The sequence below is a fragment of the Thermothelomyces thermophilus genome, chromosome 2 (genome assembly GCF_000226095.1).
Source record: "Thermothelomyces thermophilus ATCC 42464 chromosome 2, complete sequence".
Taxonomy (NCBI): domain Eukaryota; kingdom Fungi; phylum Ascomycota; class Sordariomycetes; order Sordariales; family Chaetomiaceae; genus Thermothelomyces; species Thermothelomyces thermophilus.
The window spans coordinates 1,881,380-1,895,752 of NC_016473.1; the positions used below are offsets into that span (position 1 = coordinate 1,881,380).

General features: G+C 54.7%; 2 protein-coding genes across 2 annotated transcripts; both read right to left on the reverse strand.

Moving 5' to 3' along the window:
* Positions 1-1,472: 1,472 nt before the first annotated feature.
* Positions 1,473-3,329, reverse strand: MYCTH_2300978 (uncharacterized protein). Its single transcript, XM_003661453.1, has 3 exons — positions 2,427-3,329; positions 2,116-2,322; positions 1,473-2,044 (listed from the first exon to the last, which is right to left on the reverse strand). The coding sequence occupies exons 1-3, from the start codon at positions 2,600-2,602 to the stop codon at positions 1,570-1,572; spliced, it is 858 nt and encodes a 285-aa protein (XP_003661501.1). The 5' UTR covers positions 2,603-3,329; the 3' UTR covers positions 1,473-1,569.
* Positions 3,330-13,035: 9,706 nt separating this feature from the next.
* Positions 13,036-13,773, reverse strand: MYCTH_2300982 (uncharacterized protein). Its single transcript, XM_003661454.1, has one exon. It carries the CDS (start codon positions 13,556-13,558, stop codon positions 13,052-13,054), a length of 507 nt encoding a protein of 168 aa, XP_003661502.1. The 5' UTR covers positions 13,559-13,773; the 3' UTR covers positions 13,036-13,051.
* Positions 13,774-14,373: the final 600 nt, after the last annotated feature.

Sequence of the window (14,373 nt, forward strand, 5' to 3'; positions counted from 1 at the left end):
GGCTACTAGCTGAGTCGATGACGGTGAGGTTGACGATGGGGAGCGCAAGCCGGTCTGTGAGTCGACCGGGGCGTGGCGGAGGTGTGAGGGAGGAGGTCGGGCTGCAACCAACGTGAACCCAGTCAGTCATATAACTCTCGGCGTTGAATTAAAAAGAAGCCAGTGCTTGGTGGTGAATTGTGAAGGAACGACAATAATAGTCATGGCTCGAGTTCAGGGATGATCAACAAAAGGGGCTCGGGAGAGGAGAGAAAGGGAAGGATGTAAGGAGGGAGGGCAAAGGGGGTGAAGGAATAGACTCTAGGCTGTGACTGATAGGGCTGGACTGACACAGCTGCCTCTAATCCGCCGGAATAGGGAGCGTGCGGGTGGCCTTGGGTGGTCAAAGTCTGAGGACGAGAGGAACCATGATGGCAATGGTATCCTCAGATAGGGAGTATAGCAAGTGAACAAACAGATGTTGATCAGGATGAAACACTTGTTTCTTCTGAGATGCCCACCCGTTGTTCTGGAGACTAGCCAAGCAAGGGCGGGAGAGGAAAGAAAGGACTAATTCGATGACAGGAGAAAAGAGAAGCTGAACCTGAAAGGAGCATTCTCTCATGTTCAAGTTGAGACTTCCTCAAGTGCCCGGTGTCACAAAATGGAGGCAACAGCAAGAGTCGGCCGTGTTAGGAAGGTCCAACAGAGCCAGTGGAAAAATGTTGAATATCGACCAAATGAACACTCGAAGCATAGTGCAAAAGCCAAGAGGGCCATACACCTTATCGACTGACATTGACAAAGGCGAGTTTGCGACTTACTAGTAGCTGGGGAAGTCGTCAAGTGCCGACTTCTTTGGCTCCTTGGGGGACAATACCCCTTGAACCTCTTCCCTCTGCACCGGTTCGTCCTCCTCGACCCAGCCCACGCACGGGGCGCACGGGGCGCAAACGGGCGACCGAAGTCGAGCTCAGCCGCTGCAGAGTGCGGAGACCATGTACATACGCCCAATGCCAAGTTGAGAGCTGCGGATGACGTCGAATTCAATGCCAAGGTTCGGGATGTTGTGAGTAGCCCTGGCTTTCTCGGCCTGGTTGTTTATTGTTGGATGGAGAAGTGAATGTGACAAGGCGAGATGTAGCAGCAGTTGCTGGGTCAGGTTGTCTAGCTGAGAATAAACACCAGTGCGCGACAGCTTGTCGGGACTTCTGCTGTCAGTAGAAGCCTCACAGAAGCCAGGCTTACACCGCCCTCAATCTCATCAAAATGCAGCTTGGAAATCACTCAGATTGTGCAGTTCCTTGCAATGCATCAGGAACATAATATTCCAAGATAATGGTGGATTTTGCCTACCAGAGTTCAGTGGTCGGATGTTTCTTGCTAACAATCATTCATAAACACTGGCAGTCTTGGCATCCACCCCTTCACAAGGGTCGCGTTGCAGTGCCCCTGCAACTTCCCAATCTGTTGCGGAAAGGAGAAAAGATTTTGAGCTGGACAGAGCGTTACCATAATTACAATTGGGCTTCTATTATTAGTCTATATCTATCCAAACATGTCCCTGTCATCGACGCATTGCAAAATTTTTCATATCGTCTTCTCCGTTGTTGATGTCCTCCGTCCAGGAGTCCTGGTATGGCCGCTCGCTGTGGAAAAGCCATTCGACTGCAGCTCATGTTGCCAGGTGGGGCTCGCGTGTTCCTTTGAAGCCGGCCCGCCGTCGCCATACATCATGTACTGCACACCGAGGAACGAGTCGCATGCAGCCTGAAACATGCCGCAGACCTTGAACGCTATCGGGATTGATGTCGTTGACGTGAAAAACCAAAACATCTTCATGCTGTCGCCAATCAGCCAGCTGGCCAGCACCGAGAGGCGAAACCCCTTGCAGGACCGGGATCGCATATTCGCCAGGATCTGCGGAATGGGCAACGTCGCTTCAACCGAAAGGCCAACCACGCCGATCAACGACGAGTACGTCTGGTACACCGAAGGAACTGGCGCCAGCAGGAGTTCGCAGACCACAAGGGCAGCGAGCAGGCCCAGCAAGAACTGCCAGTATCTGGCCCCGCAAAAAAAGGTCAGCACCTCCCCACGCTCAGCGGTAATGGTATCTTTGCGAGGGTAACCCACGGTTTCGGCGATCTCCATTGCCAAAAATCAAAGGGACGTCTCATTTCATTCACTCGGGCAAAGGGGACTGCAGCGTCGCCTCCCCTCGAATAGGGCGGTGGTCGGTAATCCAGGCCGATCTTGAGCAGCACCACTTGCATTGCCACCATGACGCAGGACTGGGCAAGCAGCGCATTGTCGTATCTCGCGCCGGGATAGTAGAATATCCTAGAGTAGAAGACGAGGCCGCGTGCACGCACGCGCAAACACATCCGTTAGCGTCGTCTCTGAAGAGGCGCGTAGGTGAGTGGAACCCAGTTGGACGAGCGTACCTAAGCAGCGACGCGACGAGCATAATGAGCGGGATGTCGAGGCTGAATCCGGCGCTCGTCCTCGTCCGGTACATCGAGTAAGCCTGGTCGCTGTATGAAAGCACCGGCGAGAGGACGAGAAAGGCCGGCGTAAGGTACCCCGACAGGGTCGTGAACAAGCCCCCGATGCTGTCCATGGCGCGGTCGTGGAAGGGGCGCCGTCGTTGGTCTGACGGCACGAGGGAACGGCAATTGGAGCTGGACAGGAGCCTGGTCTCATCCGCGAGCCGTTCAATCCACGAGCCCGCTCTGCCAGCTGCTGCCACGCGAGGAAAGTGGAAGAGCGCGATCACGAAGCAAAATTCGGGGTTTTTCCTCCCCTGGCTCTTGCCCGTCCCAAGTCCAGGTGTCCAGACCAGGGGTTTGACGGGGCGGGATCGACGGGACGGGCCAGCCTGTGGGGTTCCTTTCAAGTGCCGGCAGCTGTCTGCGCCCCGTCCTAAATCGCTTCCAGAAATTGTGAGCAGCGTGTTGCCTGTGGCTTCCAGAGACTGAGAACGTGTCATGAACTTGTGGCAACTTGTGGTAATTCGTGCCTTCCTTTGGTGCTTAGACCTCCGGGCGGGCAGGCATGAGCCGCAATAGAGCACCGGTTTCTGCCTTGAAAGAAATCGTACGGCTCTGCAACTGCCTGAAAACAGCTATTCGTCAGCTTCTCCAAACTCTGGTTTCACATCGCTACTCACCCCGATCTCTATCGCGAGTATCAATAGATCGTTCAGTATGGGTCATCTGTCTTCTAGCCATCCCCGCCAGCAATTTTCTCGTTTTGAAACCGCGCGACCGAGCGTCAGTTGGCCGTTTACGGCTTTGAACTCTGCTGTGCTGCGTAGGTTGTACATACTCTAACTTTGAGTTGAAGCTTATTCTTGGGTTTCTTTTAGATGTTTGACGCAGGTGGCTGCTCCACTCAGCATGCAGATCGAGAGCCTTGAGGACTATAGGAGCAGATGGGTATATGCAACATGCTGACTCCACGAGGCCGAAACAGAAGCCAGACTGGTATCGACAGCTGCACTATATGCTGTTTGCGTCGCCGGTGCTGCGCGGTAAACGATCCGTACTAGAATACCGCTACCTCATGCTGCCCAGGGCACTATGTACCATACATATGTCTGGCGACGCATGCGACCTCGATGGTCAGCAACCGACAGAGTTCAGTACTCGACAACCTCAAACCAAGCCTCGCAAACTCATTCCGATCGTATCCTGTCATATCGGCTTCCAGGGAAATAAATCAAAGGTCGCTTCCGTCCATTATTGCGCTCAATTACGAAACCTCTCCCCGTACTGATGGAAGTGTCCCAAAGACGAAAGGCGGAGATTGGGTGTTGAGACATCATGCCTCGTTGAAGCGTTGAGAGACAACACAGCCGCCAGTATCCTCATTCACATAGAGGCACGACGGCACAGTTCTGGCAACCAATCTCTCTTCGCTCCATACATATTCTCACATACAGCCAGCAAGATAAGCCTGACAGACAGTGTGAAGACGGAATGCATAGGCAGCAGTTCAAGCTTCCCTATTCCAGTGTGCCGCGCCTTCTCAGGTGGCGAAGCAGCTTGAAAGCGCGTGTGCTCAAGGTCCCTAGAGGAGGAACTGTCTAGGTTGGGCATCTTAACCACTAGTTACTCCATCTCTTCCAGGAATGACCGCTTGTGACGGACAGTCTCAGCATGCGCCAGTTGGACTGCTGGTCTGCATGAGATTCAGGGAAGAGGAGTGACCGTGCGAGCCGTCCTGGTGTGGTCACCTCCGAAGTTGAGCGACCGCCAGGCTGCCATCAGACGATCCAGACCCCTCCTGCAGACATTCCCGGAGAGAAGGGCACAAAGCCGGTCCAACGAGGTGCAAGTCGGCGAGACCGCTACAAAGAACCATCAACCCTTCAGGACCTCATGTTTTCTTGCTCCGAGGGACACCAACAGCGCTACGTCGTTATCGGGCCGCTCTAGAATCCGGTCAGTGCTCCTTTGAGGCATGACGTGGAGTGGTCAGATTGCTGGAGAATGTCGAGTTGTTGGCGGCAACTCGTGCCGCCGTAAAAAGTTGAGGCATGAGGGGGTGGGCTTAGTCGAGCGTCCTGCAGAAGGCTACTGAAATCATCCATCCACAACCAGACGGACATCGACGCCCGTTGATCACGCACGAGCGGCGAAGGAGCCTGCAGTGCCATCCTCCTGGAAACAGACTGCTGCTGTCTCCCATACAAGTCATTACTTCCAACCGCAGTTGAGATATTTGCGTCGCCTTTTCAGGCGACGCACTTGTGCTCGGCCGGGAAGACGGCCCTTGAGCCCCAGTCGGATCGGATACCTGACCTAACAAGGAACTTGGCGCAGCCCCTGCCATAAACAATTGCCCAGCAACCGTCCATGTGCTTTTGAGAGTTCTACGGAGTATATCCGATGCCATTTGCTGCTGGTTCAAGGCTCTGCGCCGACCCCCGAACTATTGGGAGGACTGAGGAGACAGCTGGGGTAATCGAGGGAACGTTCTTTTCCCACCGGCGTTACCGCGGACGCATGGCCCCTGGAGAATGGCCGATCTCGCCAACGCTCGGACCGCACTCGGCGGCTTTCTCGTCGAAATGTGACCTCGACGACTGTTCTTCGAGAAGAGATTCCTGTGAATCAATTCGAGAAAGGAAACAGTTCTTAAAAAAAAGTTAGTTGTTTATACCTATCGGGATCCGCTTGACCACTGCATTAGCATCATCAGCCTGGGAAAAATGGATCAATACGACATGACCCCTTGAGCCGTTGCCCGGGACTTCCAACATGTGTAACGTTAAGCTCCTGTAGCAACAACACTTCGAAGCCGCATGCACCTTGTGCAAGGCATTATGCAAGGTTCAAGAGGCGTGTCATCGCATGCCCGAGGCCGTCGCTACCCACCCGAAAAGCCTGCGCACCAGATCTCAGCACGAGGCATCAGACAAGGTGGATGGCCTTCTTCCAGCACTTTGAGGCAAAACGGAATTGCCGATGCAGCAGCTCTTTTCTTTCTTTCTCCCTTTTTGCTAATGGGACGGAGAAGGGACACTGGGGACTCGCCTACCCACGGTACCGAGTAGGCCTTCAGGTGTTCAGGCGAGTTTCTTCCGCTCCAGCATGAAGCATACTTCCATCGGTAGAACGCCGCTGTCGTTTCTGGAATTTCCTGGGGTCCCTAGTCTCCAATCGACGACCACGTTCTTGCGCAATTGCCTTCACCATGGAATGCTTCGGGTTTATCAGACCGCCGTTGATAACGGGGATAGGACCCCGGAGGAAGAGCATTCATGTCCTTTTACAGCGTCCTGTTCCCGAGAGGCCGGTTGAGGGCACCTCACCAAACAGCCGCGATTGGACTCTATTTTGAGCCCGTTTCCACCTCCAACGCTAGTAGTGCTCCGGCTGCCACTCCCGGTGACAATACGCTGCGGAGCGGTGGCACCTCTCGGTTGCAACGGCATGCACGTCCCCGAAATTGGTGCTGAGTTCCTCCTCTGCTGTCCTTCGAGAATTGTCGAGGTCTCCGTCATTAGTTAATCAGCAATTCCGATGTTCCGCGGCAGCGAACGCTTGAGCCATCCACAAGCCGTGCTGTCCAGGACAACTGGTCGCAGATAACGTCCGATGCAAAGTCGGACGAGCGGTCACGCGTTCTCCGCATGACAAGGCGATCAAAACGTAACTATGTATTACTGTCCGGCATTGCATGGTGGTATTATCGGGGAAATAAATCTGGGCATTAAATGATGTGATATACACTATACTCGCCTCGAGGTCATTAATAGGACCCTCGCATAGTACGATTCTGCCGATTTCCCAGATCTGGGACAATATATGTCGACTTCTTTTATTAGCAGCAAGGCGGGAGATATGGTATATACTTGGAACGCTATGCTTGTCCAAGGATGCACTTCCCCCACTCACTACTATGTACGAATTTCGTCAAATGCGCGTTGGCCTCAATGTCACAACAGAATACTACGTACACTAGTGTGAGAGGCCATTCCATCCGAACTGGGCGGCGGATTGACTGGCCAACGGGGGGCACAAGGTCTGGGATAACAGCCGACCCTGCGGGAACCTCGGTTCATCCGAAGTGTGCATACATGGCGCACTCATTAGTTACTTCGTACTCTGAACAGTTGTTTTCCTTCCTCCGGGGCGTCGCCGCCCAGCGGAATCCCCCATGCTCAATTCTGCTGTGCCCGACGGACCGAGAGAGGATCACGCTTTCGATATGCAACCCCAACGACCAGCAGAAGACTGATGAACAAGACGTAACGTTGTCATTGTCGCTCTTCTCTTCGCCTCGGTATCGGCGCTGGCTCCTTCAATCTTCACCCTTAGAACGGAGCGCAGTGCCGAGCTGGATGCATGATGCGGCGCAACCAGCGCAATGATTATCCCTGCCGAGGCGAAAGCTGGAATCTTCTTACTCGTACACTCCACTTGGAGGCCAGGTTGACCAGGTAAGCTAGTGTATTGCACGGGTCGACTCTTTCCCAGGTGAACAGGCTAATTGCCGTTGCGATATTGCCGGACAAGCACCGGGGGCGGTGACAAAGCGGGGGGCCTCGGTAGTGGCATACTGTAGAACGTAGTACACTACCGTGTACTGAATCCTTTGCACAACGTTGCACTTTGTCGTTTTCGGGCGCTGTGACCGAAGAAAACATGATGACAGGAGCATGCAACCACGCCAGATTAGTCCTTCGCCTACCTACTTCTCCTAATGGTTCCGAAGTTTGGGATTTTAAAGGAAAGGCGACGCAGCAAAACCGAGTCGGTACCGGCCAGACAAGCAGCGGAAAAAAGCCAAGCTTGGCCAGAGCCCCGTTGTCGCGGTGGGTCAGTTGCGCGACGCCTGCTAGTGTAGGCTCCTCCGCGGTGGAAATTGACACGGACCATATCGCAAATTGCACGGTACTGTGCAGTAGTAACGTGCCGGTCCCTAAAAATAGCCTCGGCCTCTGGACGTATCGAGTTAGCTGCCGTTTGACCGTCGCAGTGGCGCGCAAAAGGGCTTGCGATCGCCGTCCCGACAGGCCCGAGAGCCCGCCGCGGCAGTCGCGAGACCGGGGAAGGTGCCTTGTTCATGATGGGCCTGGTTGATCAAGAAACCTTTTTTTTTTTTTTTTTCATTTGCCAATTGGCCGGATGCCCGCCTCTCCCATGTCTCCTGAGGACAGGACACGTACTGTGTAAGTTACTAGTGTAGGAGTGTAATGTGATGGTGTGATACGGATAGTTTAGTGTGATAGCTGGCGCGATTGTCAAATGGAGACAAAATTCCTCAAAAGGAAGAGATACACAAGGACACTCACAGCAACGATACCCACTCCTGTCCCAAATAACGGCAGACCTGCATTGCGTCCTCGGATTGCCGTCCGCAGTGTAGTTACTACACAGTAGTAGTTTCTCTTTGACACCATTCGCCCCGGCATGCTCACCCATCCACACCGATCAGCATGCCGGCCGGAACCACGGCACTTGTTGCGGCGATCTCCCATTGCATTACCGCTTCTGACCCTTTCCTGCCACGCGTGTGCAGAATCCCCAAGCTGGGAGGATACCGCACGTATGTATGTATGTAGTGTACAAAGTATGCATTTTGCGAATGCAGAGTACCAGCACTGCATTGTACTCGTACAGACAACAGGTGCCTGAGCTGACATGTGTCTGTTGTGCGGTTCCCGATGTCTTGCAGGTGGAACAAACCACGATACGTCCCGTGCTACAAGATTCTGTTATCTTCTTCCTCTCCTCTCCTTTCCATTGTTTTTCGTTTTTATCTTATTTTCTAAAAAAAAAAAAATTGTTTCTATATTTTGTTGCTCGTTTTCTGGAAGAAGAGAAAAGGAAGGATTCCCATCAACTTCTCTCGTTTCCCCTCCTTTTTTTTTCTAATTTCATTTTTTCTTTTATTTTTTTCTCTCTGCTCTCTATCTATGTCACCTCCAAAGCTCGAACACACTACGGATACCTCCGTAATATTGGAGCAAAATCCTAACCTGCCAAGAATACGACGATGTTGACGACGCGCGCAATTCGCTTAAATTTCCGGGAATTCTTTGGCGACTCCCGGGCAGGCCATCCCTTGTCAGCAGGGGGCCAGACACGCACACCCATACGGTACTTTCCGCAGTGGTCTTGGTTGTGCACCCTCCGGAAAGGCTGCGCACCAAGCCCCCACCTCTTGGGGTGGTGGTGATGCGCACTAGTGTATCTGCGTCCACTAGCGTGCACTACACCACTCAAGTACTGCGTCGTGTAGTGTAATCCGTACTGCGTCGTCGGTACTCCGTCGATGCGAGTGGAGAGGCGCTCACACTCGTTTATCCAGTCGTGTGCCACTGTGGGGTCCGGGGCTCCGGCAGTCGAAGGGAGAATCTCCAAAGTGTCGATCTTACTGGCGTCCCCCTGCGCAATATCACGAAAGCAGCATCGCAGATCGTTCGATGTTGATTGCACACAAACTATCGAAAATAAATCGATCCCAACAGAGTACAAGATGCGACGCCGGTGGGGATGCCATACGACGCCGACGGTGGAGGGTTGCAAGCAGTTCCATTCTCGGCATTGCGAAGGATTACTGGCACGTGGAGTTGCGCCAGCCTGCGCGCCCTGCTTCCTTCCAAGGAGTAGTGTAGCGCAGCGTTTTACCGGGTCGGCCTGTGTGTCTTGCCCGCTTGATCGCAGGCTGTTCCTCCGCTGGAAGCTCCTATGCCGGATCTCGTCCCCTATTGACCCGACCAGCAGGTTCCCCCGGACTGTCCAGGACGAGCCTTTTGGGTCCTAGCAGTCTAGCGTATTGCGCAAGTTGCAGAGCGCAACTGTTCTTACACAGTACACTAGAGGTGTGCCGAGCAATGCGTCGTTCCGACAGACAGGGATGGGCATGTCGGAGGAACTACATAGTAAGAAGCTCACTCCACCGGCACTGATAGTCGGGTCGGGCTCGCTAGTCGAAACCGCCGGCTGGATCTTTGGGGGAAGGGGAGAATAGGGGCTTGAAGAAATCCAGCGAGAACCTTCCTCGGCTGTTCGCTCCTGGAAAGGGAAAAAGACGAAAACGACACGACTTTCTGCCCATGTTTGCGGGACCCCTGGATTTGACCGAGAACAACATGTACGGAGCACCGGGAATGCTTGTCACCTGCGGTGCTACACCCCTCGCGGCAATTCTCAACCCTTTCCCTTCTCCAACCCACTGGGGCCCGTGGAGCCGTCGCCATTCCCCAGAGTCGCAGACCGGCGGGTGAATATTGTCAAGGGCTTCATCAAACAGGGGAGGAAAGCCAACAGGCCCGAAGTCTACCACCGCAAGGCCGAAGGTATCCGCACCACTGAGAGCCAGACGAGGGCAACGGCTCGCTTGTGCCCCCAAGTCCGAAGCCCGTCCTTACCTCTACGGAGTAATGTAGTGCAGTTAGGATGAGGCAATCAGCAGCAAGGTAGGTATGTACTCATTCACGTGAAATTTGCTGCTCTTGGTGCGTTACAGGAAGGCGAACCGACACGCCGGTCGCACAGTGCGGCTCATGGCTGGTGAAAATCATCAACATCCTTCCCAAGGGCCGAGGGCCCGAGAAACATTGTTGCGCGTGCCGTGGAGTAAGTAGTCTTGACGGGTGTATCGGACGCCGCCGTTGGTTGCATCGTCGTCGTTGTCGCAACCCTCATCAGAATCTCTCACCGGTAACGACTTTCGTGGACCGTCGTAGTGTGTCTTGTGGCCAGATCCTGGCGGCCCTTCACGCTTTCGACCGTGCCGCAGGCGGTTGACATGCATCCGAGCAGGCGCCAACAAATTAACCTTTTTACACGACGCAGACCGCTCCGCAGCAGGAGCCTTGACAATTGGCTGTGGCAGATGCAACCGTTCGTCCTCGAGAGCGGGTGAACCTGCAACGGACTCGGCAATGTACATATTTGTAGGTAGCCCCGGATGGAATGTTACAGTATCCTTCCTCCTCACTGCAGAACCAGGCTCGCTTCCATCGGACCTGGATGTTGGCGAGACCGTGCCTTGTGTTGGCAGAGACTTTTTGTCGCTCTGGGTGTTCTTCCTTGCCGTTGGTTAAGAACTCGTTCCGTTTTCGTGGAATATCGGGCGATGCTTTGTTCCCGCCCCTTTCTTCGGCCCGCTTGCATCTCGCCAAAGATCTGCACCCGTGTCATAATTCGTATGGAAACGGGTTGTTGGCTGCAGGATAGGGGCCGGCTGCAACACCAGTCTCACCGTGAGCCTCTTAACCGAGGAGCGGAATCATTCCTTTCCCCTGACCAGCACAATCCTGGATGCGGACATGGTTTCGTTGCCTCTAAAGTGTAGAATGACGGCTGCCTTGAGCCATCGGGGTCGGTCGTCAATGTCGTCCCAGCAACCTGAAAAATCCCTCCACGGCAGCAATTGTGCCGACCAAAACGTACAAGGAAGGCAGGTGGGAGAGCAATTCCTCTTTTGTCTCGCCCAGCTCCGCTAAGTTAGTCTTAGAAAACCCCCCGGAGGTTCGTTGTGCTTGCAGACAGAGGGAGCTGCCGATTGTGGCGGCCAATCATGGCTTGATGTCGCAGAGATTGCTACGGAGTACATACAATCTCGGAAACTTTCACGAGACGCGGGCATGCACTGCATGTAGTGTATATGAGACGAGCAAGGGAGTCCCCCTAGACAGTGGGCGGCCAGGGCTCGGCGCCATCTTGTTTATTAGTGTATGGGTGTACGGATACACGCTGTAGCCTTGCTCTCCGTTGGGCAGATTGTCGCCAGCAAGTTGCTCTTGTTGCACGTGTCCGTCAGAACCATGGCAGTCCTGAACAATTTGCCGGTGAACAAGATCTGGGATGCGAGTGGTTGTTTACCTTTAACCCGTTTCAGATTAGCTTTCCGGGAAACTCTATCACGCAAGCCCCTTTTGCTGCTTGTTGGTGAACTAGTGTAGTAATGCCAAGGTCGGCAGGAGCCAGATGATCGTTCTATTTTGAGGTGCTGAGGGTTGATGAAGCCATGCTGCTAACCATTTTCGGAGAAGTCTCAACAGGCGTTACGCGAGCGCACTGTGCGGCTGGCAGGGGGATTGTTGGTCTGGCGAAGGTCTCGCTTTGTTCTGATCGATCATGATGGACTCGTACTCTAGCGCTTGCGGACCGACGACCGCGGGCGGCGAGTTGCAGAATGTCTCAAATGTCGCGGATGATCTGCGTCGCGGGTCGACCCGTGTCGGTCTGTTGGTAGATAACCTTTCGGGTATGAACGGCAAAACGCTCATGAATATCCATGGAATGGGCTGCCTCGCTCGCCACTAATCCTGCTCGTAAGTGGCGCTCAAGCGGAAGAGACGTATAGGTCTTGAGAAGGCGGCGTACGAGTACGGATTACGAGATCCGTGGACTTGTCAAACTCATCGTGGCGGTTGGTCGGTTTGCAAGGAGGGCTCTCGACTGATCACCCCCACTCCGGCATCTCGGTCAGCGAACGAGACGTCGGTCTCAACACCGCCAATCTGGCCGTGGCAGGGAAAAGATCACCCGAAACCGAGTCTGATGGACACATGGGAAACGTTTATCACGTATGGGGCCGCAACCAAGTCCCGTGCTTGAACTGCCGCGTGCACGTGTCCCTAAACTCGGCTGTTGCGCTCGCCCGTTGAGAAGAGTCAAGTTCAGCTCCTGCAGCTCGTGTCTTGGGGAACTGTGTTCCTATGGGCCGCGGCCCCGCCTTATTGTATTCCCCTCGGCGTGCCAGGTTGCTTGATGGCGAACATCAGCCGAGTGATGCGATGATGCTGCCATTTGCCCAGAAGCGAATGCCTGTAGGCGATGATTTATAAACGCCTTGCTTCCTCGTCCAGTTGTTGAAGCTTTCAAGCGAAGCGGGGAGGCGGTGGCTCGTAAGAGCAACCAGCAATCCTTGGCGCCTGCGTCATAGCTAATAACGCGGCAGGAGGTGTGCAGATTTGGGAATCGAGAGCGCGTGGTGGAGAAACCGTGGTGAGAGAGGAACTTTTGCAGAGTTCTGGAACAATAGTGTAGCGCAGGGCCGGGTCTGAGCGCCTCTTTGGGGTCATCCCGCTGTAACCCACAGGGGCAAGGCAAACAAGTAAGTTGCACTACACACTACAAGTTGGGTGGGTAGGCCGGGTAAGTACCGTACGTACGCCAATGAAGAGCTGGAGAAATCGCGGGTATTGTTTCAGCGACCCGGAGAGTTGGGATAGGATGCTCAAGCTGCAACTCTGAGATCCCATGCAGTGGACAATGTACGGAGTAATCCGTATCTGTATGTGCACGCTACTACCGACCCCGGCAAATTGAGTGGAAGCAAACCCTGAATGAGGAAGGCGCGGGGAAAGTACACTACTGTGCTGGTCTTCGGACCCCTTCCCTCCAAGTTCCGCATCGTAAGATTAATCTTAGCGGACGCTCCTGCATTATCTTGGCCCGTCGCGCTTGACGTTACGCACTGTCATGTTGGCACCTTCTGTGAGCAAGAAGAGAATTTACAGCAACGTCTAGTCTGCTCAGGCATCAGATAAGAGGGTTGCATGTCAGGTAGGCACACAGGAACCGCCTGGAAGTGGTGAACCTCAGCCCAACAAGTAACCTGCGAGGTAATCTCTGAATCTAACTTGGGCTTTGCAGGCTCCGCTCTGGCCACCGCTCGAGTTGAGGCGGCGCTGGCTCCGTCGTCGAGGGGCTCTCACTGCTGATCGCTGACTGGTCGAGAGCGGGCGTCGTCTTGTTCCCGCGCGGCCAAGTCTGGGCGCCCGCGGGATCCCAGGCGAAAAAAAGCCAGTGTTGCATCCAAGCAACCCGCCCTGCGTCGCCTGTTCTCGCTGAATGGGTCGAAAGAGACGGTGACCGAACTTCCAGAACAACAAGAAGGAAACGCAGCGCGGCTGGCCATTGCAATTGAGGCTATTGGGCACGACGCCGTTCTGACGACCGGTTTTCCCAAGAAGCGTTTGTGCACAGGACACTGGCTCCTCCTTCGGATCCCAGTCGCCGATCGGTTCAACGCTTGCCCATCTCGCGATGCCCAGAAGCAGCAGACGGACAAAACGGCATTGCGAGACGGCCCGGATTCCGGTCATGTCACTCGCAGAAAAGTGGCAAGCCCCAAACCACTTGAGCACTGAGCAATTCCCCCCGATCTGGGAACGCCGTTCATCATTCTTGGCGGGCGGTGCTTTTCTGGGGGGGGGGGCTTCACTTGAGCCCCTGTCCCTGCCCCTGGTTGGCACTCCCGGTACTGTACGTCCGTACATAGTTACATCACACACGCTGTCCTTCCAGCCTCTTATCTTCCCGAACCCTCTTTTGCCTCGTGGTCGCCAAGCCCCAGGGGTCACACCCTCTCCCCGACCTTCTGGACGCACGCTACCCGCCGGCCGCCCACTCCATGCTCGCAACTCGCCCGCTGGCATGGCCTACCAGGCGAGGAAGGTTGGCGTCATGTGCGTGCACGCCACACTACGTCCGTACAGATACACTAGTGTAGCTACGGAAAACCCAGCGCGACGGCCTGCCGCGGCTGCGCTGACACTCAGTCATTTGGCGGAGGCAACCCTCGTCCGCGCTACTCGCTGCTGCGGTACCCACGGCAGGATTCTCCTGCTCAGGTTGCAGGATCTCAAGGACCCGCTTGCCTGCCCGCTTCCACTTCCTGTTTCGCTCACCATTGCATGCAGCGTTTGAAGTCCGCAACGCCATGCCGCACTGCCGAAAAGGCCATGGGTCTGGCGCCGCGCTATCGTATCGACGGCTTCCCCTACATGGGGGATAATGATGTACTTGCCCAAAGTACCCTCACGGCCGTCCTTGTTGCTGGCCCACAAAAGAGAGGGGCTGACCAGCAGCGCCCATCGGGCCGGGTTGGCCTTCATCGTGCACTAATCGGGACGCTAGC

Excerpts from the sequence above, each read along its gene's own strand:
- MYCTH_2300978 (XM_003661453.1), bottom strand. The coding sequence starts at position 2,602 with ATGGACAGCATCGGGGGCTTGTTCACGACCCTGTCGGGGTACCTTACG. Across the intron at positions 2,323-2,426 it reads CTCGTCGCGTCGCTGCTTAG|GATATTCTACTATCCCGGCG; the intron begins GTACGCTCGTCC and ends CTTCTACTCTAG. Across the intron at positions 2,045-2,115 it reads CAATGGAGATCGCCGAAACC|ATACTGGCAGTTCTTGCTGG; the intron begins GTGGGTTACCCT and ends TTGCGGGGCCAG.
- MYCTH_2300982 (XM_003661454.1), bottom strand. The coding sequence starts at position 13,558 with ATGACCGGAATCCGGGCCGTCTCGCAATGCCGTTTTGTCCGTCTGCTG.